We start from the raw sequence: 23,364 nt of genomic DNA, 5'->3' as shown, positions 1-23,364 counted from the left end.
GTAAGTTCTTGAGATCGGTATATCATTCTGCTTATCGAGTTGTGTTGACGTATAGTCTTTCCGTTCCTAGTTGTATTCCCGGGTTGGCCTACAAAGGTGCGCCTGCATACATTGAGTTAAGGGATGCAGATCTAATGAACTTGGCATGGATGAACGTACAACGGGAATTCTACCAGGTGATTAAATTCAGCTATTATTTTATGAATTAGAATGTTCTTCAAAGTGCTACCTTTAGAAATTCACGATGCTTATTTTGGATGCGTTTTCACTGTTTCAGGAAGCCGGAATAAAGGTTTGCTGTTGTCAGAACCCGTTGTTCCTATTAGTCTAGTGAATCTCAACCGATTTTATTTAAGAGCAACGATGCTGCTTCTTTGTGGCAGACTGCAGTATTCGTGGGATGCAGGAACGGAGAAATTGAATTAGGAATGACGATGTCACCGGATGTAATCTATCTGATGGCAATTACATGCGTTACGAATATTATTATTCATTTCGTTGTATACTCTTTCTCATCATCATCATCATCTTCTGGGTTTCGTTTGCAGACAAACCTGCATGTGATTATCCAGCAAGTGTTCGGTGAAGACTTCGTTCAACGGTACCAGTTAGGAGGAGGAGGAGGAGGAAGAGACTTCATGCGGCACTCCCAATCAGGAAACCTCATACTGCCACCTGAACTGGGTTGGCCCTCACCGTCCTCCTCGTCACTTCGATCTTCATCAGCGGGAAGTCCCCAGAGCTCACCTCTTCTTCTAACTAAACCAGGTGCTTCTTTTGTTCCTGAGGCGATCACAGAGCAACCACTGGCTCCGTCACACCAAATGCCCATGCAAGCCTACAACCCGAACCAAAATGTTCAATTCCCAGCCGCTACAGGTGATGATGAGGCAATGAGGAGAGCCATGCTTGCTATTATCTGTTTGCCATCCTCGTCTTCTTCTCCACTCAGTCACCAGCTAGATCTGCAACAACACCAAATCTATCAGAGACGTATCGACCATCAAATTGGAGCTTTTAAAGCTTACGATCCAGCTCTTGCTCCAAAACCGGAGGCAAATCAGAACTTACCTGGCCAAAGAATGATTAAGATGGGCATCAACATCTTGACAGAAATTAACAGGATGAGGATGGAAGCTCGAGCGCAGGAACATCGGCCAACAAGTAACCAGTTGCACCACATCATATCGGAGCGCAGGCGTCGGAAGAAGATTAATGACTACTTTCATGCTCTCAGAGTGCTACTTCCGCCAGGATCTAAGGTACAAAGCTGGAACCAGATTTATAGAGAACGCACGATTAACATGTGGACTTCGCATCTATTCTAGAACGGCACAAGACTGCTTTCATTTAATCAACCAATTTTGACGTTCGATTATTCTCCCGACTACGCTTTTGGCCTCAAAATAAAACATGTTTCTTTACTTCCGGTTTCAAATTATTAGATGGACTCAGCAATGGGAGTCCAGAATCAGCATTCATGATCATAATCACACCAGTAGATTAGAGATTTCGGCTCATCCTTGTCGCACATGCCATGCGTTAGAGAGATGGTAGTAAAAACTGTGTGGAAGTTAGAAAGTACTACTGTGTTAGCTAGTTGCTCCCTTCACAACGATTTCGATAATTCCCTCTCTTTTCCAAATTCCATGTCGCAGAAGGACAACGTATCGGTGCTGGCAAACACGAAGACCTACTTGAATTCCTTGAAAGCTCGAATCTCTGAGCTTGAGGAGAGGAATCAAATGCTAGAACGTCAACTGAAGTCTGCCGACGACGCTGATGAAGTTAGTGATCGAAGCGAAAGAGTCGAAGTTCAGATAAGCCGATCCTCCGAGTTCAAATCAGAGGCGCAACAAATCAACCTCAGCCTCATCGTAAGGGAGGAATGTGATATGATAGATCTGGTTCTCCATGCGCTTCGACTCCTGAAAGAGATGAGAGACGTAATATTGATATCCATGGATGCAAGCACGAGATCGCCATCGAGAAATATATTCGCAAGGGCCAATCTTAAGCTACAAGTGAAGGTACGAGCCTTAACTAATCCGTCTTTATTTTGATAGTGTGAAGGTCTTGGTACTTCTACGCTCTTATATTTATTCTGTTTGGTTGGGGAAACCTTTTATTTCATGTCACGTGAAAGAACTTCTGATATAGGATAAATCTGGACGATACACCGATGCATGCATTTATCCTATCAATTGTTTTGACGTAGCAGTGTGATGATTTCGGCTTTCGCGTATTCGATTTCACTCCGTCAACACATTAGTAAAGATTTCATTGAATAAAGAAAGCTCCTACATTTCTTTATATTTTTGCTTGTGCATTGCGACTTAATGCTTCCACTAAACTTACTATGTGGCAGGTTTAAATGCAAATGGTAGTATCGGGAGATACTACCATTCATCTTCATGTGGATCACGTAATGATAGGCGTCCTGCCTTTATCGGATGAGTAAAAGGTTTAGTTGGCTGGTTGTGTTATCGACCAACAAATATAACTAGTATAATAACAATAATAATAATAATAATAATAATTAATAAGATTGTCCAAACAAAGAAATTAGCCATGTAGCGAAAGCTGAACAGCGATGTAACGCAAGCTAAGGGCCTACCAAGCTTCCTACATTTGACAATCTTGTGGTCATTTCAATCGTACTTGTTCGTTTGTCAGCTCAATAAGCATGATGACCTACAACTCCTCCTCTGGCTGCTGCTTAGGGAAGTTGAAGCCAATGATGGATCCAGTTGTGAGCAAGCTGGGGGAAACTCTCAGCTGACACCTCCTGTTCTTATCTCGGGGATCAAAGGTCTTATCTAAATCCTATTAACAATGAAATGTCTCTGGTGCAACAGGATAGTGATTGGGACGAGGGCAGGTTCGAGGAAGCCATGACCAAAGCCGTCGTCGATGCGTTGGCACAAGGAAAAACGAAGACTCCATCACATTCTTCACCGGCCCATCAATCTTGACCATCTCAATTTTTCAGTTCGATGGCTCGAGAGACAAACAAGAAGCAGCAACATGGGGTCAAATGAGGTAAATAAGGCAACGTAAAGGTGCCCATAAAGCATATCCAAAGGTGCATGCTATCATGGAGGAGGGAGTATATATTTCTTGGGTGCCACACCGTAGAATGAAAAGCTCAAAGCTGGGGGAATGAGGAGGGGGGGTACATTTTTTTCTATTTAAACAGGGAGTTGTTTACTGAGGATAACATGCGATGGTGGCCGAGTTTGACTGGCCAATTAGATCGATGAACTTTTGGTGTGTCACTTTTTTCTTTTAGCTCTCCTTTTTCCATTTTCATTCTGCATTTCCTCTCTCCTTCTCCAGTCGACATCATGGTCCATATACTTGAGACATCTGAAAGGTACATACCTCAATAGGAATTTGCAAACGTGCGGCTGCAAAGGCATGTACAGCTTATGGATTACGGAGAAACGCCTTTGTTGACGATCGATGAGTGAGCAAGATCAGATATGGGAAAAAGCTGCTGCATGCGAAAGCCAGTTTGGCCAAGATTGGCTGGCTGGCTGGCTGGCTGATGAATTGCATTTGTGCATTGCGTGGGAGAAAAGTGGAAACTTCCGAGCATCTCCTCTCGTCTTGGATGTCGTTCAGCATTATTTCCACGTCCTCAGTTTAACGGGGCGGCAAGCATGTGGTTCAACATGTTGTCTTTGGATCCAACCGTCCTATCACATATCTGAGAGTCCTTAGTCATGATTTGAACGACCGAATTGAATTTTGAATTGGCTTTTGATGGAATCGAATCTTTTTGCGATGGGATTGGAATTTGTTGGATGAATTTAAAATTGATAGTCGAAGCCCGATGGATTCATTAGGAGGAATTCGGTGTGCTTTTGCCTTTATCTATGGTTTTACATTATTATTATTATTCTTCTTCTTCTTCTTCTTCTTCATGTTCAGATGAATACTGATGGCGAGATAGAGAGAACATAGCAACGAGTATAATAATTATCGTGTAGGGTTTACTTGCGTCGTAGCATATCACAACCGTCAATCTCTTGGCAGCCTTGCGACCAGACTATATTGCCGTGCTGATAGCCATGTCTCAAACAGCCCGTGTCTTTGCGGTCGGCACCCGATCCAATTCGACATGATTCGAAGCCCATTACGGCCCAGTTTTGTATATGGAAAGACGAATGCCCAACTCGTGAGAACTGAATCCACCCACTTAAGCAAGCTCGCTGACGTGTACGGCGTCCTCACAGATCTGTCGATCCTCTCACTATAGCGAGCGCGCGCGCAGCACTAATCCGAATTCTGGTGATTGCTGCCCAAAGCCGTGTGAATCGATCAGCTGATGGGGATCTGCAGAGGGTGGAGGAGCCCTCTTTTCTTCTCCCTTCTCCCTCTCGTCCTCTTCCTTCCTCTGATCCTCTCAGGTCTGTTTCCCATCATCAATCCTCTATCTCTCTCTCTCTCTCGCTATAACCCCTCGTGCTCTGATACTTGTTATTTGCTGATTTCCAGTCTCAAAATTGCATCGTAGTAATCCGATCCCACAAGTTTCGAAGAGAAGTCGCCACCAATAAATCAGATCACCTCGTTCTCGGGCCTGCCGCTGGGCAGGGACTGCCGGGCCGCCTCCAATGCCAAGGCATGTCTTCTAAACCTCTTGCGTATGTCTTCTGCTGATTTTGCAATTAAAACTCTCGCCATTAGATGAGTCTATCTAAGTTTCCTCCTTATGTATCTCTTGTCACAGGCCTCAGTGCTGTCAATAAGATCCATGCTTCAAGTTCACAACAGAACCTTCAAACTAGGGATCACATTTCGTTTGCAACAGTTTATACAATCTACAACAACTCCATTAGATCGGATTCTTCTAGGATACGTGATGGTAACTGTTGCAAACAGTACGTATAGCAAAGCTGAAAGGTCCATTGGCATTCTGAATGTGCTCGTCGATTTCATACAGGTAATTAATTACATGTTTAAAAATTAAACTAGATGCCCAAATTTTGCCATAAAGGCTGAATGTGCTCGTCATTGTTTCTTCCTTAATCGGATGTTATGAAATTTCAGGGAAACGGTTCATATATAAGCATCACATACCTTTCGAGTTATACAATAAGATACAGTTAGTCTTTAGATGGAACAAATTCACTCTCTTTTTTTTAGTCTCTTAAAGGTTGCTGCATCTTTGTGCTCATTAAAAATTTTTATTTGGTGAAGTTATACAATAAATTGAAGTATTTATTATTCCATGAAGCCTATATTTGATGGCTGGTGCTGCAACTTTCCTTTAGAAGTAATAAAAGGCAATAAAATATCTGAACTGATTTTTTCTACTCCTTTCATGGAATCTCATCATATAATCATGACTTATTCCAGATCAAAGGTATTTATAATAAATCCCTGATTATGTTGTCTTCTTAGTGGCTGAGAAGTTTTGTGATTTTATTTCAGTAGTTTGCTGTTGTTATTCAGTTTAACTTTTATCTATTAATTTCTTAAATTCATTCACTAAGGTCCTTTTTCTGCCCTTATTAATTGGAGAAGCTCTAGATTATAATCTTGAAGCTCCATATTTTGATCCTAATACCTCATATTGGAACCACAGATGATGTTTTAGTCTAGTTTTACCTTTGTTCAGTTGCTGAGCTAGAAGATTGTACGAGTACTTGATGTTTGTTTAACTTGGCTTTCTTATGTTTAGAACTCTGCAGGTGTCAATACCAAGAAGCAGCATAATTGTATTGACTGATCCTGCTTCTGACTTTACCGTAAACAGAAGTAACACAACAATATTACCAATACTGGGAGATTATTCACAAGGAAATTTGTTGCTTCAGAGAATCAGCTCCTACATTGTAAGATCCTGTTCAAATAATTTATAACTAGCTTCAGTTGTTTTTATTCGCATATTTTAAGCGATTATACATTGTTTTCTTAATTTACTGCATGAAATTATACTATTATCCATGTTCAGTTAGGTTGCTGGCTTACGAACAAACATACATAGGACTTTTGCACCAGATTTTATTCCTTGTTTTCTTTTGTTTTATCCCTTTTTTTGGGTGAAGAGGAATCTAGCATCCAATTGTAATTAAACTGCCTATACATTTTTCACTCTTTTGATGTGTATATTAGTCATGATATATCATGTTATTTCACTAATTATAAATGAACCTTTTGTTTAATATGAGGGAGCCAGAAGTTGTAGGTAAACCCTAGAAGTTTGGTATAACCAAATTATTCAAATTTGCCATTTTTGTCATACTTATAAGATTCAGAAGTTTACGTGAATCATATGTTGATAATAAATATTTTAGTTGTGATGCAAATTGAAATGTTTAGCTACCAAGGTAGAAAGATTCAGAACAAGTAAATTGTCCAACTCTGTTTGTATAATCATAAACTATAATATTTAAAAAGTTACTGTGGGTATTACTGGGAGATATTACAATTTCATTTAAACTATAATATGGAACGCTGTTTGTATAATCATAAACTATAATATTTAAAAAGTTACTGTGGGTATTACTGGGAGATATAACAATTTCATTTAAACTATAATATGAAACTCTGTTTGTATAAATGAATAATTTCATTTATATAATAATAATGTGAGGAAGAAAGTAAAGAGAAAGTAATGGGCTGGATGGACTGGACGGTTCTTCCATCAACATACCAATTACAGGTCACTGAGCATAGTCTTTTCCATGTAGCTGAAAGTAGTGTAGCCTTTGCATCAACGTTTATGAGGTACCAGCAACGACTCTTAACTACTTGTGCATGGTGCTTGTGAAGTTGAAATTATCAAAGGCACATGTTACATGGTTTTACAACTAATGAATTCCATCTGTTTTAGCTTATTGTTTTTATTTCTTTTTTTTTATGCTAATTAAATGTTACAGATTTTTGTGAATAATGCCTTTTCCAATGTATAACCATTTGTGATGTTGGATCAATGTAGGCATTTCTAGAAGGAAGGCTTCAAGAACACTCGAAGGGGCTGAGGATTTATAGTCACTACATTTTCACTGATTCTGATATCGCTGTAGTTGATGATCTTGGGAATATTTTTCATAAATATCCTGATTTTCACCTGGTTCTCACTTTTCGAAGCAATAAATATCAGCCTTTAAACTCAGGGTTCATCGTGGTTAGAGGCACTGCAGATGGAATTAACACGTTGGTTCACTATTTGCCTTTTCATGATTGTGAGCTTCTGGTTTAGCAATTTGACAAATTTTTTTGTTCTTTTTTTGGCTGTAGTGCAAAAATCTTCTTAGAAGAAGTCCTCAACGTCTACAGCTTGAAATTTAAGTCTCATCTTCCATTTGCTCTGAGGAAGTTCAGCATGCATGAAGCCTTTTCTTGGTGAAATAAATGGTGTTTCGATTCTCTTTTTACCATGTGCTGTTTATAATTGGACCCCACCAGAGGGCGCTGGGCAGTTTCATGGCATGCCCTTGGATATGCTGTGTCTCATTTTGAGGAGCGGAAGAACAAAATATGATATTTGAAATCTGGTTTCCTACGCACACTAATACAATTATGTAATTGGATTTTGTAAAATTAAATTTCTTTCTTTCTTTCTCAATCCCTGCATTTTGAGAGGACATTTGTTGGTCAAAACTGGAGACAACTTGATTTCATGTACTAATATTGAAATATGTTCTTTTGTCATGATGCCCATCTGAAAAATGACAACAAAGTATTCATTATGATTTGTACCTCCGATGGTACTTATGTGTTGGTTCACTCCCGTGGCCAATGTGTTACCGCTGCGGGTGTGTTCATTGGTGGCGTATGGTGGTCAGAGAATTGCAACAAATCATAGTGAGACAGTGTACATCACCTTCCCAGTAAGATTGGCCCTTCGGTCGGAGGTCGAGCGTTGAAGATGTATGAATTGGCATGGTTTAGATCTTGGATGATGAGCCCTGGCCATCGCCAAACTGAGTTGGCTAGTGTATCCTGAACGCCGATGCGTTACCAAAAGAATATTATGGTACCTTATGCAGGCTGACGATGAGAGAGCCGGATTCGCCGGCAAAGGTCGATTGGTCCGTCGGCCGTGTGAACGGAAATGCTCCATGTGCCTATCGAATGACACAGATCAGGTACAGAGGTGACACAATTAGTGCAACCTTATTAAAAACGATAAGTGGTTGAGCCGTCGCGGCTAATCTATTCAATGCATGACAGACAGCTAAAAGCAAACCACTCGCATCCACGCGCGTGCTGCATAATGATGTACCCGTCGATCACATATTTAGACGGACGGATTTGAGTGGAGTTACGGTCTCTCACGGAGGCGGCCAGCAATTATTTACCACCCTGGCAAGAGTTCCGAAATGGTAGCTGCAGCCATAAGCACTAATAATTGCATGCCCTTTCGTCCACCACACCTCGGCCTTCGCTTTTACCTGACGTGAGAAGCCTTTCTTTCTTTTGATAATTCTTGTTTTTCTTCGTGAGAAGCCTTTCGTTCACCGGTTGGGAATTCTAATCCACAACATGTGCCATTTAAGTTGACGAGGAGGGAGGGGCGTCCTATCGAGGACGTGCACCGGAACTTACTTTCTTTTGCATTATCAATATTGTTCATCGGAGTCCACTCCACGAATCGACCACCAGCCAACGTTGAACCAAACATTCTCCGATCGATACGTGGATTCCACTTCGGTTTCCAGAAACAACTCAGAAAACACTACTCGGCGTCAAACCTGTCCATGTGCTCGAAAGCAGATGCGGGTCCCACAGGTACGTGTATCTGCACCGTAACTCCTCTGCCATGAGCGCCTCTATTCTGCTGCCAAAATCAACTCGCGCCTACGGTCAGCGCCGTCATAATCCAGAACACCAACTCTTCCCCGTCTCCATTAATCCGTCCTCGCACAATGCAACGACTCCATCCTGCCGGTCAACCGTTCCTATCGCAACAACCCGATGCACCCTCCTCTCCCCCCGCGTCCCCACCATTCAGTATACAGGCCATATAGCAAACCTAGGATGATTGGTTGTAACGGGGGGGAAAGGACAGAGGAGGGAGGGAGAGATAGAGAGAAGGCAGAATTCTGATTAAGAAACCGATGACTTCTGTTCCCTTCAACATTTCCGGCCCTCCTCCTCCTCCTCCTGCTGCCATTAGAGAACCCATCCTCGCTCGCCCGGAAGACGACCCACCCAACACAACCACCGCTCTCCTCTCCGCCTACTCCACCCCCGACGACGCCTCCCCTTCGGGCCTCCGCCGGCCCCACACCGCCTTCCTGTTTTCAGCCCTCGTCATCACCACCTGCACGGCTGTCGCCGCCGCTGCCGCCTTCGCCTTCCTCTTCTTTACCTCCTCTGCTGCCGCCAAAGATCCCATCTTTGATCATCGGAGTCAGGCGAGGCCCCTCTCCAGGCTCTCCCGCCCCGTGCTCCTCCTCATCTCCTCCGACGGGTTCCGCTTCGGCTACCAGTTCAAAACCGCCGCGCCCAACATCCATCGCCTGATCGCCAATGGCACCGAAGCGGAGACCGGGCTTATCCCTGTTTTCCCGTCCCTCACCTTTCCCAACCACTATTCTATCGTCACCGGACTCTATCCGGCCCACCACGGTATCATCAACAACCACTTCGTCGACCCGGTGTCCGGCGCCGCCTTCAATATGGGCAGCCACGAGCCGGAGTGGTGGCTGGGAGAGCCGCTCTGGGAGACCGCCGTCGACCAGGGGTTCAATGCCGCCACCGTCTTCTGGCCCGGATCCGAGGTCAAGAAGGGATCTTGGGACTGCCCTCCCAGGTTTTGCCGCCACTACGACGGTTCGGTGCCCTTCGAGGAGCGCGTCGACGCCATTCTGAGCTACTTCGATCTCCCGAGCAGCGAGATCCCTGTGTTCATGACTCTCTACTTCGAGGACCCAGATGAGCAGGGCCACAAGGTCGGTGCCGACGATCCGGAGATCACCGCCGCGGTGGCTCGGATCGATGACATGATCGGGAGATTGATCGCCGGGCTGGAGAAAAGAGGGATCTTTGAGGACGTGACCATAATTCTATTAGGTGACCACGGAATGGTGGGCACTTGCGATAAAAAGCTCATATTTCTGGATGACCTATCTCCGTGGATCAAGATCCCGCGGGACTGGGTCCAGTCCACGAGTCCTCTGCTCGCGATTCGCCCGCCCGCCGGCGTTGCCCCGTCGGACGTGGTAGCGAAGATGAATGAAGCGCTGGGGTCGGGAAAGGTCGAGCATGGGAACAATCTGAAGATGTATCTGAAAGAGGATTTACCGGAGCGACTGCATTACCGGGAGAGCCACAGGATTCCGCCCGTCATCGGGCTGTTGGAAGAAGGGTACAAGGTGGAGCAGAAGAGAACGAAGAGGAACGAGTGCGGAGGAGCGCATGGATACGACAATGCATTTTTCTCGATGAGGAGCATTTTCGTAGGTCACGGCCCTCGGTTCCAGAGGGGTCGCAAGGTGCCATCTTTCGAGAATGTGGAGATATACAACGTGATCGCCTCCATCCTGAACCTGAAGGGAGCACCCAACGACGGATCCGCCTCGTTTCCCAGCTCCATTCTTCTCTCGCATGCTTGAGGCGTGTTCATTCGGGTATTAGGAAAGGGACACGTTTTACACAGTATGATTGTTTTCAAAACGCAACACCATGAGATCAGTGGGAAAAAACTTTCAAGAGTGCAGCGACGAACCATTGACACGGCTGTCGTCCTTGGTGGTGGTGGTGGTGTTACGTGGACTCGGTGCGTCAAGCTAGTTGAACTCTTTCAGGTTATCTGATCCCAGGTGAGCACGGTGTGGAGCCCCACTTCGCATCGGAGCCGTGGGCATGGATCGACCCTCTCTCTCTCTCTCTCTCTCTCTCTCTCTCTGTGTTGAGGACTGCGGAGTTGGCTAGTAAGGAGTTCTCGAAAACTCCGTTTCTTTGTTTGGACTTTCAACTTTTGAGCCAAATCGATACCACACTGTCGAAATCCGAAGGGAAAGCCGCCCCCATCCCCCCCCCCCCCCCCCCACCAAAAAAAAGGGTTGCTTTTAAAGACGATAATACGAGAGCAGGGAAGAAGATAAGTAGGCAATCGACTCGTCCGTCATCCCTGTTGTCTGCCGCTTAGCCAGTAGCCATGGTCGAAAAGAACAAACGGGTGGAGTACGACTCTGCGTCGGACCACGGGTTGCAAGGCGTACTCTTTCACCATCTCACGACATGTGAAAGCAAGCCATAACCTAGTGGCGATCGGAATTTAGAGCTCCTCATCGTCGGTCAGGTCGTCGTGATATTTCTCCTGGTGTTTTCCGTGGTCTAAATGCAAACCATGGGCCAAGACTCGCTCACTTATTCGATAATAGCCGCTTGTCGTCGAGGACCCCATTATGTGGATGCCATCGCATGAGCCACACACAAAATATTGTTTGATACGACCAGCTACCAAACACAGGGTAGAGTAAAGATAATGGCATCAGTGTTGAAAATACTCTGCCAAGTCCTCTTTAAAAGAAGCAAATTACATATAGGTCGAATATTACATGTATTGCTGTCTAACTTCGACAAATATTCAGCCATTCATCAAAACAAAAATGGGTGTCCAAACATGCATCATACACGATGTCTTTCGCTTGCCGCAGCTCCACCTCAGCCACTCGAAGATGGATGCGTTGCCTTGGTGGAAAGATGATCTATCCTATTTAGTGACATTTGAACAACAGAACATTTATCTCCATACGTCAGCTCCACTGGCGACTGCTGCCATATCGATCTCGGAATCCACCATGACCTATCCAAAAGAAAAACGGTCAAATTGTATAGCCTGAAACCCAGTGAATACGGATAAATTTCAACTGGTTCGTTATCATCAAAACAGAACCACCAAATAAGAGGCATCCCCAAGTTGAAAAATCATTCTATGGATAGGGAAAGATATTTAACTTGGTAACTATCCACTAAAGTTGAGAGTACTTTTCCCAGCAGCAGTGTAATGAGCTCATCAAGTAATGAGGCATGTGCTTAAGCAACTAGCAACAGCTATGATCTTAATAAGAGTATGTAGATTAAAGTGCATGAGATAATATCCACCAGTGCCAGTGAACATAGTCAGCTTGAGTTACACAATACAGTAATAAGAGGACTGCAAGAGCCCCAACTTGCTTAGGTAGCAAACTTGAAACTTGTTGGAAAGTTAAAAGCGTGAAAGACACTAACCTGCTGGGGGAGGGGGTCCGCGACCCATTTTAGCCAGCTCGGGATTAACTTTCTGCCCAGCTTCTTCTAATATTTTAATAAGATCTTTCGCAAATCTTGCATTAGCTGCAGTGAAAAAGGTATATGCAGTTCCCTTGGCCCCAGCTCTTCCCGTTCGCCCAATACGATGCACATAATCCTCCAAGGATCCAGGAAAGTCATAGTTGATCACATATTTCACGTCCTTCACATCTGTAATCAGAAATTAAAAAAAAACACATACACACACACATGAAAAGAGGTAAATGCTCAGCTGATAGAAACCTAGAATATCCCCTATAAAATCAGAAATTGCATATTGCACTAAAAGCTAACTAGAATATCTTATAACAAAGTCATACCCAAACCACGAGCAGCAACATCAGTAGCAGTCATTATAGGACTCTTCCCTGATTTAAATTCAGAAAGGACCCAGTCCCTTTCAGCTTGACTTTTATCACCATGAATAGACAGAGCAGGCCAGCCATCAGTTCGTAGCTGTCTTGTGATCTGGTCACAACCCTTCTTGGTGTCCATGAATATCAGAATTCGGCTACCATCCATGATATCCTCCAGCAGTTTGACCAATCTGACAAAGAAAAAGTTAGTTCTCATCACATGCCAAAATTGCTCTCACACTGGACCACCAATATAAATGATATCCTACTTGTTATATTTCTGATTCTCTGAAACAATCTCTACACGCTGGTGTATTGCATGATTAGCTTTCAAGTCTATGGAACCGATAATCACCTGAACCATGAGAATAGCTGATTCCGTCAGATTGTGGTAAAGAAGATATAGTGCAGCGAACCCACCTGTGAACTGCCTTGTTTGGCCATAAACATTACCTTGTATGGGTTATACAGAAACTGCCTTGCAAGTTGTTCGACCTCCTTGGGCCAAGTAGCACTCCAGTAAAGGGTCTGACGATCTGGGCGAATCTATTAAGGAGCAAAAATAGAATAAAAATCAGCCTTCAAGATTGATAAGCCTAAACCTATACCCTTGTATCACTTAGGGTCTAAACTACCACTAATTAATGTAATATTTTTCAAATGCATATTAATCAAGAAATGCAGTAATTGGATAATAAAAAAACACAAGGTAATATGCTGGAGTCACAATGACAGAAAATGATAAAACTGGGGACGATAACAGAAAATTGACCTGAGATACAGTCTCAAATAACCAAATAAAACCTATAAACAGATGAAATTAATACAATATTTTCCAAAGGGACTTATAATTAACTTCTGGCGTTTTGCAAATTAAAAGTAAAAGATTCAGGAAACCATAAAATTACAATATCTACATAGAAGATCCAGACTTAATAGAGCAATTTCTGAAGTAAAATAGAAAAGAAGTATACAAAACCAAAATGACACCTGATACATGAAGAGGAAAAATGAACAAAAGCACAAATTTTAAAAAACAAAATACCTGGGAAATAATTTTCCGCATCTGAGGTTCAAAGCCCATGTCTAGCATTCGATCAGCCTCATCCAAAACAAGATATGTGACCCTCCTTAAGTTTGTATGGTGTGACTCCAACATATCGATAAGACGTCCAGGTGTAGCAATAACAATCTCAACACCTGATAGAAGGAAGCAGTATATTAATATATTGCATAATGCGGAACTAGGTAATGGTTTCATAGCTTAATAAGATAAAGAATTTGCGTTTGACAAATTTAATTCATGTAAGAGAATCATATATTCATCTTTGTCCATACAAAAAATATAGAATTTCTTCAGAAAATAATAGATAAATAACAAAAAGGGCTTTCACACTCCAAATTCCAAATCAGATATTATTATGAAATCCCAATCTGTCCAATCAACTCTTTATATATCTTTTAAGAGAAGACTGATGTCCATGTATGATTTTCTATCAACAATGGTTCCCCAACTTTTTGAAGGGGAAATTGGTTAAACGGATTTCAATCAAATAATGGGACATTTTTTTCTAAAGAACAAAAAGGAAGTAACAAGACATCAGTGCACCTTTTAATGGTTTTCAATCAAACAATGGGACTTTTTTTTCCTAAAGAACAAAAAGGAAATAGCATGACATCAGTGCACCTTTTTGAAGATCTCGAACTTGAGGACCCTTTGGAACCCCACCATATATACAAGTGTTCTTTATCTTTGAGGATGCTCCAAACTTAGTCGCTTCTTGTTGTATCTGAACAGCAAGTTCACGAGTTGGAGCCAAAACCAGAACAATTGGACCATCACCAGGAGCTTCAAAAAAATCACATACAGGAAACAAATCGATTAGTGCATGCACTGACAACAAGCATATCTAATGCATGTTCAAGCAAAAAATGCTGGATCTGTATACCTAAAATTGGCTGAGCATTAACATGGATAATGGCAGGTAACAAATAAGCTAGCGTCTTTCCAGATCCAGTTTCAGCAATACCAATGAGGTCACGACCCTTCAAAGCCATTGGCCACCCTTGTGCTTGTATAGGAGTAGGCTCTACAAATCCAGCCTTTTCAATTTCTTGCATAACATATTCTGGAAAGTCAACAATAAAACAACAAAAATTTTAGTCACCAACAAACAAGAACTTTCTTGGACCAGCTAGATCTCAGACCATGTCGTACAGGATGGGACTCAAAGAAATAGGAAGATAATTCCATTTACAAGAGCATGTCCAGTAAAAAAAAGGAGCAAACAAATTCTAGTATAAGCACATTTTATGGAACTACTCAGAAAGCTTCTGATTTGATGCTATAGTGTACTGGGCAAATATATAAGAGTGGATAAAAAAGGCACATAATGTGAGGGCCTTGCATCACAGGAAGATTGCTCCTACTCGACATGAGTGTCAGATTCACAAAAACAAAATCTCTGTAAGCCAAGGCTCTTCTCAAACCTCAAATTTGTAGGAATCTCGTGCATTGACTAATTTCATAAAACCCACATTATAGGATAAATCCACAAAAGCTTGTATACCATGTAAAAGCTACACGAGAGGGATCAGTGAAAATATTGTAATTGGATGCTTGTAGCTAAATAAATAATTGAATATGGCCAGAGTAAGGAAGAAAAAGATGAATAGGGTCAACAACCTACAATTTCACCAGAATAGTTCCCCTAATTTTGAACACAGGCACAAGTCCATCCACAAGCTATATCCTCTCATAACCTGTTTAGTAATGACACAATTATTCAGACTAAACTTTGTCGTTAGGTCATCATGGTTTGGGCTTCCAAATTTAAACTAATGTAAAACTGATAACCTGAAGTACTTCTGTTAATGGAAATGAGTTTATATGAATAGAATTTGCACATCTTGTATAAGAAGATGCTAACATTTTGTCTGGTGCGTAAACTTAAGCAAAAATAGCCATATTGATAATTGATTACACTAGACAGATAGCAACTTGATCAATAGCTTCCCTGTGTTTGAAACTGTTACTACCAAACTGACAAATATTTTCATGCTTGGAGTAATAAACAAATGCTATGGATGAAATATAAAATAGACCCAATAAAAGTCCAAAATATTGTCAGTTAGGCTAACGTAACTATGAATAACAGGTTAAGATAAAGGCAATAGAAGTCTAAACTAAGAAAACGAACAATGAGGTTTTATGGGCCCCAAACAATAAATGTCAAATGCATGGTAATATAAGACATTATGGTTGAAGCAAGGTGAAAGAGTCACTTCAAACTTATTTAATTGAACTATAAACCAAGGACCTTATTTGATGATGCATAACCAAGTTTTGAAGCCAAAGTAACAATACAAAAAGAAATCATGAGAAAACAATGTGCAGGAATTTTGATGATACATATTGTGGAATTTTTTGCTGGTAAGGGTTTGAATAGCGAACTATTTTACTGAATTGATATTTTTAAAAAAATGACCAAAAGAAGATGAATATTTCAAAACATATATAGAAGAATAACACCCCAAATAATTGGGACATCACAACTTATCTAAAAAGAAATACAATTTTAAAAGAAAAGTTCAATAACCCAGCTTAGCTTTATGTCATGTAGATACATCATAGAAGTTATTTACTTCTTAGAAAAACTATTGGACATATTCTAAAGAGAAGAAAAATTAATCCAACAAAGGTGGGGCTGTGGGACAACTAAGTGGATATCTAGTACCATGAAACATGAACAAAAATGATTGTTCTTGCAGAGAGTCGTTGGTCGATTAGGTGAAAAAATATAAGAGGATAGCAAGTTTTGTTTACTTGGTGAGAATACCACAGTGGCAAATGATCCATGTGGCTAGCCGACTTGTTTCTACAGACAGGCCTAAAATCATGTAAGAGAAATAGTTAAGACAAATGAAAAACTCCAAGTGGCGAAGGTTTAGACTACCTAGAGTGGAGCCTCAGTCTGCGGCACCACACGCACGAAGGTCACATCTTGATGTGGTGTTACTTCTCAGAAAAGATGTGAAATCAACATATTCTTGAAAATTTAGTATGACCAAACCATGTGATAGAACTGACAGCACAACCTATACATCTTGCTACCTAAGATTACAACACATCAGGTATACTCGGTGCAGGGGCAGAAGGCAGCATGGAATAAATTCTCTAAATCCTAATCTGACTAGAGGAGAAACATCCCCTTTGGGTGCAGGCGTGAACGATCATACCAAATCTTTGCTACGAAGCAGAAAGATACGAACACGGGATCCAAGTACAATCCTAGGCACGGAATCTTGCAACATGGTAGAATAGCAATAAGAACCTGGGAAACCGATGTCCTGGAACTCTCTGACGGGTTTTGGCACATCACGGCCCTCGACGGTGATCTCCCTCTTCCGGCGGTACGCCTCCACCTCCTCCTCGGTCATAGCAGCCACGGAGGGGGCCTCTACGTAGAAGTTCTTCTCGAAGGGAGTGAGCAGCCCATCCAGGTCGCCGGTGGCCCCCGCGTCTCGCTTGCCGGAGGGCTCGAATCCCCTGCTGTAGCTCTGTGAACTCCCGCCGAATCCTGCATCGCTGATTTGAGATCGAAAAATAGATGAATCCCTAATCTTTCATGTGTCCTTCGGTTAGGGTTAGGGTTAGGGTTAGGGGTTAGGTGCAGAGCTTTAGGATTACCTTCTCCGGTCGCGGTAGGAACCGGGGTCGGCGGCGCGGCTGTCGTAGCGGCTCATCGATTGGAGTTCCCTCCCCCAAAAAAATGCCGATTTATGATATTAAAATCTGGTGTTCGCCTTCAATTCGAGGAGAGAGCAGGAAGGAAAGAGGCGGAGGTGGGTACTGCGGCAAATGGTAGTGAGGAAAGAAGAGAAGAGGGCCTCCGAATCGAGGGAGGCAGGCTGATTGATGGACCGACGATATAAGAGATGCTTAGTCGGTCATCGACACTTCGTGGGCTGGGGAAGCTATTATGTGCGACAAACAGTTGATCGCTTTTAGCATCGGGATTTCTGAATTTTTAAATATTATATTTGGGTCTCTATAATTTTAAAATTACTATAATTTATTTTATTTTTAATCACGCGGTTTGTATCCTTAATCACATGCGGAATTAATTTCCAAATTAAAGGTAAAATGGTCAATATAAGAACGAGTTGACTTTTACCCAACGTAATATCAATCTCCCATTCAGTAGATCCTCCTCCCACTTGAGCTGATACACCATCACATCCTCGCCGCACCACGAGATCCCCGTAATGAGCTGTCCGGAACTCTTAGCGATCAATTTTGCCATCGAACTGTTACGGTCGTCTAGGTTAGGCACGAGGGTTATCCAATATGTACTCGACTCCTCCATCGGAGCCTTTTATTTCGATGGAATCCCTTGAGAATCGTAGAGGAGCTATCATTCCCGGTCGTTGGCAGGGTGGCTTGGATTCAAGTCTCGCTCGACCGCGAGGGCCCTGTATCGTCGGGAGGCTCGGTGCTATTGACAGAGACGATGTGGGAGGCAGAAATCTCGCCGCCTGATCGGCATCGGAAGGTGATTTTATCGTGCCTCCTCAGAGGTGCGAGAGCAGAGGCGAAGAGCTTGACTATGCGCAGAGGTATAAGGTGGCCGTGAACCTCGACGGACAAGGTGTTTAAAAGTTTGAGCTTTTGCACCACGTTGTGACTGGCGGAGCCCTCGGTGGCGGAGGTGGTGATCACTCCCTTTCATCACAGCCCTTTCCACTCCCTCGCACCCCAGTGGAAGTCAACGTTCTTGGCAGTGTTGGGTGGTAGATGCGGCAGCTCGATTCCCTCAACAATGAAATGAGACTGCCATCGGAGCAGCGATCGGTGCAAACTCCACTTCCCGAGGGCAGTGGAGGAGATGATTGAGCCCGACACCACTACCGGCGGTTCCGATCATCTTCGCCAAGATCGTTTATTGGGCTGCTATGGTCAAGAAGATCCGCTTTCATAGTCGAGTCATTATCCACCTCCTTCTACTCTTCCTCTTATTCGGCCTCTGTGTCATACACCACATCAAGCCCAACTAGAAGTCAAAGATGAAGGAAAGGTTCGCTAGGTACGAGGGAGAAGGTCTTGAGCACCGAGCTCGACGGTGGCGGTCGATGAGGTGGAAGATGGTGTCGGGGATGCAGAAGATGGTGTTGGGGTTTTCGACCTTTGCGTCGTCCTCACTTGGGGTTTTAATTCGAGTAAAAATCAATGCTCCGTCTTCTTGTATTGACCATTTTACCCTTAATTTTGGTATCAATTCTATAAGTGTTATAGATTTTCGTAAAAAAACTGACGGAATGATTAAAAAAATAAAATAAATTATAATAATTTTAAAGTTATAGGGACCAAATATGATTTTTAAAAGTCCAAAATTTTGGATGCTAAAAAGGGTCAACCACGGAAATGGTAGGTAATTAGTCTGGATTAAGGCGTAAGAGTTTTGTTTTCCTTTAACCCTAATCTTATGTTTGACATTACTTTGTGATTGATCGAATTAACAAGAAAGAAGAATAAAAAATTATATAATTGTGACGTGGACCCTTTTACTTTATGTTATCGTAATCGTCCTAATCAGTTTACTTTGACAAATAGCGACAGGAATCGTGTATTCTTTTGATACACGAATGGTCAAGGTTTGTGGGAACAGCGGGGCCCACCCGAAACAGCCGTGTGACCATTTAAAATTTAAATCAAAGATAGTACGATATAATAAAAATAGTCTGATCCCGTTCCTCTCTCTCTCTCTCTCTGTCTCTCTCTCTCTCTCTCTCTCTCTCTCTCTCTCTCTCTCGCTCTCTTCACTCCACTGCCGTTTAATCTGGTGAGAGATGACTTATATGGGTCGGTTCACCGTGCGTTGACTGGTTTGTCTCTGTTCCAGTGACTGTTCTGCTTCTCTCCCTCCCTCTCCCTCTCGCTCCTCCGTTGGAGGAAGCTTTGGGACACAATGAGTGGAAGCTAAATAACCCGGACATTTTGGGCATTGAGTTGACTTCACGGAAGCAAGTGCAGTCCAAAACCATTGTCAGAATTAGACCCAAGTGGTGGAGGACAAGAGAAGGGCCAGAGGTTGCGCCAGATGCAGACTGTGGAGGGCAGCAGACGTGATGTGGCTTTGACATGGGCAAAAGCCTTCTATGGTAGGGTGGATTTGTTTTCACTGGCAACGACGCTTTCTCTGCGGAGACCAAACGCCATAGCAGAGACCGTCCGCCCAGCGTGTGTTCTGAGCAGTACTATTCTCTTCTATCGACAGCGTCATTTCATCGCCACCACCATATATCCATTCAAAAGGGATATTTAACACGAAAGAGGATACCGTCCAACTTCATACGAGTCGCAATGCACTTGCTACAAATTTACAGTGAGATGGGGAACTGATGACAGAGCGGCGGAACTTGAAGCAATGCGGCCGTCAACGACGGAATAAGTCAGACGAAGCCCTGCTTGTAGCGGCGGAAGAGATCCTGGGCCTGCGCATTCTTGAAAGCGCTGCAGCCGATGATGTAGACCCAGATGAGCCCGACGGCGGCGATGATGAGCGCGACATTGGCCTTGCGCCATTCCTTCCGCAGGTTGCCCAGCAGCCCGGCCTCGCACGAGCTGCAGTCGTAGCAGAGCTGGCTCTGGTCGTTGCTCCAGATAGCGCAGTCCATGTCCGCCATGGGGTTACTGGGATTGTTCCACAGTGTCGGGTTCACGTACCCATATCCACACACCGTCGGTGGTTTACAGCATCCTGACTGCAAGTAGAGTTGGATTCCAAAACGATGACATGCAGGTATTAGCACGACAGAATCATCGAATTTTGTAGCAGTGGCACATGTTCTTGATTGTGATGGCAAAGGCATCAAATGAATTCTTTCGTGTTGATATGGTGTAGGCGAAAGACGACTGAGATTGTTTTGGAATTCTTGCAAGCATCTTTAGATCCGTAATTACATGCTAGGTGGTAATTGTTTATAACCAGGCAACCTGATCCTACTGACAAGTAGACAACTACATACCATAAGAACCAAGAGGAACGAGGAAAGAAAATTAATACTGGCCTGGAGAGGTGTGAGGTCGGTCCGAAAGAACTGGTAGGCGGTGAGGTAGGGCTGATTCCTGCCAAGTTTCTGGCAAACATCGGAAGAGCTGAGGCAGGTGCGGATCTGAGGCCAGTGGTCGGCGACGTAATGGCGGAGCCAAACGGAGAAGCCGCCGAGGCGGTACTCGCGGTAGGCGCGGCCGGGGACCGGGTAGGAGCCGTCGGGGCGAGTGACGGCGAAGGCGAAGATGAGGAGGGCGAGGAGGAGGACGATGAGGGCGGCCATGCAGAAGAGGTAGGCGGCGAGCAGGCCCTGCTTGTTCCAGTAGGCGCCGACGAAGCCGGCAATGGAGACGAGCATGAGGAGCACGCCGAGGATGATGACGGGCCACCGGGCGAGGCGGACGCACTCGTTGTCCTGTTTGGAGGCCAGCCAAATGCCCGCGCCGATCACGGGCACGGAGCACAGCAGGCCCACGAAGTTGAGCAAGGCCGTGATGTTGTTGCTCACGCCCATGGCGACTTGCAAAAGCTTGAGACGAGATGGTGGAGACGAGACGGAGGTGCAAGACGATGTGTAGAATTGGATGGACTTGGAGAGCGTTTGTGGGGGACTGCCCGCTTTATTGTATGCCTTTTCCACACAACACAGTGGTTAACGTGCCTGATTTTATGGGAAAGAGGGCAGCAGTAGCAGAAGTGAACTGTTTGAGTCGCAACTGTTACGGTCAGTAACTTTTTTAGCCGTGGTCTCCGGGTCGTCGCGGCTCAGTTCGGGGGTCCGGATGTCGGGGATCTCGGGCGGCGTCCCTCGGGGTCTCCCGGTGGTTGATTACGAGGAATCGGGCCGGAATCCTTCGTGTCACCGGGTTGGGTCGGCTCCGGGCAAGTACCTGCACACACCATCGACCCGACCCCTCCAACGACCAAGTCAGTGATGAAGAGGGGAGTTTTGGGGTGAGATCGTGTATTTGTCTGCTTGCCCCCTCTGCTTGGAGCCCCAAGGGTATTTATAGGTGAGTTCGATATTACCTGATGCGCCATCCTGTCGCGGCAGGGTCGTGCACCTGATCGCGCCCGTTGTCCTCGTGGGCCTTGCGTGGAAGGGCGAGTCGCCGCAGGGTATGGCGAGCCTTGGTCGACGCCCGCCCCTGCCTCGTCCGGTCGTGCGGGGTCAGATGATGAGGTCGTCGGGGTACCGTGAGCGAGGGCGCACGTTACGTTGGTGTTAATGCCCGTCCTTTGGGGCAGTGTGCCGTCCAGGGATGGCTGACGTCGGGCGGTGTTACGTCAAATCCAGTGTTTCATGTCCTATTTGTTTTTACCCCTATCATATGGGACTTCCCTCCCTAGCTCCGGAGGAATGGACAGAAGAGGAGGAGGGGGAGGACACCATCCTAACTGACCTTAACTGGGGAGGGTGCTACGGGAGAGTGGAGCGACGCTGGAGGCGAGGAAGACGACCGGAAGGAAGACGGCGAGACCGGAAGAAAAAAGACTTAGCAGTGAAGGACGGAGGGGAAGCCAGGCGCCCGCTATTTGAAGGGGACGTCCCGCCGGAACCAGTGCCCCTTCGCCTCCCGAGAAGTGGGCAGCAGCCCACTCGCATGCGCGCGTAACCGTCGCGTCGCATCGGAAAATACCCAAAAGCGCTCCGCCTTAATGAAGGCCTGACGTGGCGACCCCGCCAAAAACAGCAGCGTCCAGACGCCTCGATCTCGGCACCCTAAGACGTGCGACGGAAGCAATCAACTCCCCCTCAGGAGAAAAATTAAACGCGCAGCTCACTGACCCCCGCCACCGTCGAACTGGAGAGCACGCCCTCCGAGACCACACCAGCGCGGTAACCCGCCTGCGTCGTGCTCCTCGGCCCTCGGCTGCACGCCCTCCGAGACCACACCAGCGCGGTAACCCGCCTGCGTCGTGCTCCTCGGCCCTCGGCTGCACGCCCTCCGAGACCACACCAGCGCGGTAACCCGCCTACGTCGTGCTCCTCGGCCCTCGGCTGCACGCCCTCCGAGACTACACCTGCATGGTAACCCGCTCGCATCGTGTTCCTCGGCCCCTTGTCGGCTCTGTGGTCGTCGAGTTCGACTCCGCCCGACCGGCCCACCGACGACATGCCCCTCGGACCCGTGCGGTCAATTCACCAGAAGACAGCAGCCATGCATCGGACCCCCTACATGCAAGAACCGACGCATAGCTCCTTTCGGGGGGGGGGGAGGGAATATGATAGGGGTAAAAACAAATAGGACATGAAACACTGGATTTGACGTAACACCGCCCGACGTCAGCCACCCCTGGACGGCACACTGCCCCAAAGGACGGGCATTAACACCAACGTAACGTGCGCCCTCGCTCACGGTACCCCGACGACCTCATCATCTGACCCCGCACGACCGGACGAGGCAGGGGAGGGCGTCGACCAAGGCTCGCCATACCCTGCGGCGACTCGCCCTTCCACGCAAGGCCCACGAGGACAATGGGCGAGATCAGGTGCACGACCCTGCCGCGGCAGGATGGCGCATCAGGTAACATCGAACTCACCTATAAATACCCTTGGGGCTCCAAGCGGAGGGGGCAAGCAGACAAACACACGATCTCACCCCAAAACTCCCCTCTTCATCACTGACTTGGTCGTTGGAGGGGTCGGGCCGAACCACCGACCCGACCTGTGTGCAGGTACTTGCCCGGAGCCG

At 45.2% G+C, this 23,364-nt stretch overlaps 4 protein-coding genes and 1 pseudogene across 5 annotated transcripts; 3 read left to right on the top strand and 2 right to left on the bottom strand.

The window, feature by feature from the left end:
• The first annotated feature begins 285 nt into the window (after positions 1–285).
• Positions 286–3,750, top strand: LOC135650891 (putative transcription factor bHLH041). Of its 2 annotated transcripts, XM_065170556.1 has the most exons (4): positions 286–446; positions 549–1,262; positions 1,659–2,030; positions 2,859–3,750. In XM_065170556.1, the coding sequence occupies exons 1-4, from the start codon at positions 429–431 to the stop codon at positions 2,973–2,975; spliced, it is 1,221 nt and encodes a 406-aa protein (XP_065026628.1). In that variant the 5' UTR covers positions 286–428; the 3' UTR covers positions 2,976–3,750. The 2 variants fall into 2 exon arrangements, with proteins under 2 accessions (XP_065026628.1, XP_065026627.1); XM_065170555.1 differs by having other exon boundaries at positions 286–1,262.
• Positions 3,751–4,361: 611 nt separating this feature from the next.
• On the top strand, positions 4,362–7,583 carry LOC135586311 (uncharacterized; annotated as a pseudogene).
• Positions 7,584–8,908: 1,325 nt separating this feature from the next.
• LOC135651506 (uncharacterized) lies at positions 8,909–10,698 on the top strand. The gene has a single exon (XM_065171594.1). The coding sequence runs from the start codon at positions 9,078–9,080 to the stop codon at positions 10,575–10,577; it is 1,500 nt and encodes a 499-aa protein (XP_065027666.1). The 5' UTR covers positions 8,909–9,077; the 3' UTR covers positions 10,578–10,698.
• A 766-nt stretch (positions 10,699–11,464) lies between these two features.
• On the bottom strand, positions 11,465–17,579 carry LOC135651507 (DEAD-box ATP-dependent RNA helicase 20). The gene is made up of 10 exons (XM_065171595.1): positions 17,305–17,579; positions 16,949–17,202; positions 14,564–14,743; positions 14,302–14,463; positions 13,660–13,814; positions 13,068–13,160; positions 12,884–12,969; positions 12,579–12,805; positions 12,199–12,429; positions 11,465–11,773 (listed from the first exon to the last, which is right to left on the bottom strand). Exons 1-10 carry the CDS (start codon positions 17,358–17,360, stop codon positions 11,724–11,726), a joined length of 1,494 nt encoding a protein of 497 aa, XP_065027667.1. The 5' UTR covers positions 17,361–17,579; the 3' UTR covers positions 11,465–11,723.
• Positions 17,580–19,962: 2,383 nt separating this feature from the next.
• Positions 19,963–21,368, bottom strand: LOC135650974 (tetraspanin-2-like). The gene is made up of 2 exons (XM_065170718.1): positions 20,685–21,368; positions 19,963–20,378 (listed from the first exon to the last, which is right to left on the bottom strand). Exons 1-2 carry the CDS (start codon positions 21,180–21,182, stop codon positions 20,067–20,069), a joined length of 810 nt encoding a protein of 269 aa, XP_065026790.1. The 5' UTR covers positions 21,183–21,368; the 3' UTR covers positions 19,963–20,066.
• Positions 21,369–23,364: the final 1,996 nt, after the last annotated feature.

Source organism: Musa acuminata, chromosome BXJ3-10 (genome assembly GCF_036884655.1).
Source record: "Musa acuminata AAA Group cultivar baxijiao chromosome BXJ3-10, Cavendish_Baxijiao_AAA, whole genome shotgun sequence".
Lineage (NCBI taxonomy): Eukaryota > Viridiplantae > Streptophyta > Magnoliopsida > Zingiberales > Musaceae > Musa > Musa acuminata.
Note: the sequence above shows the minus strand (reverse complement) of the source record. Positions and strands in the feature narration are given on the sequence as shown.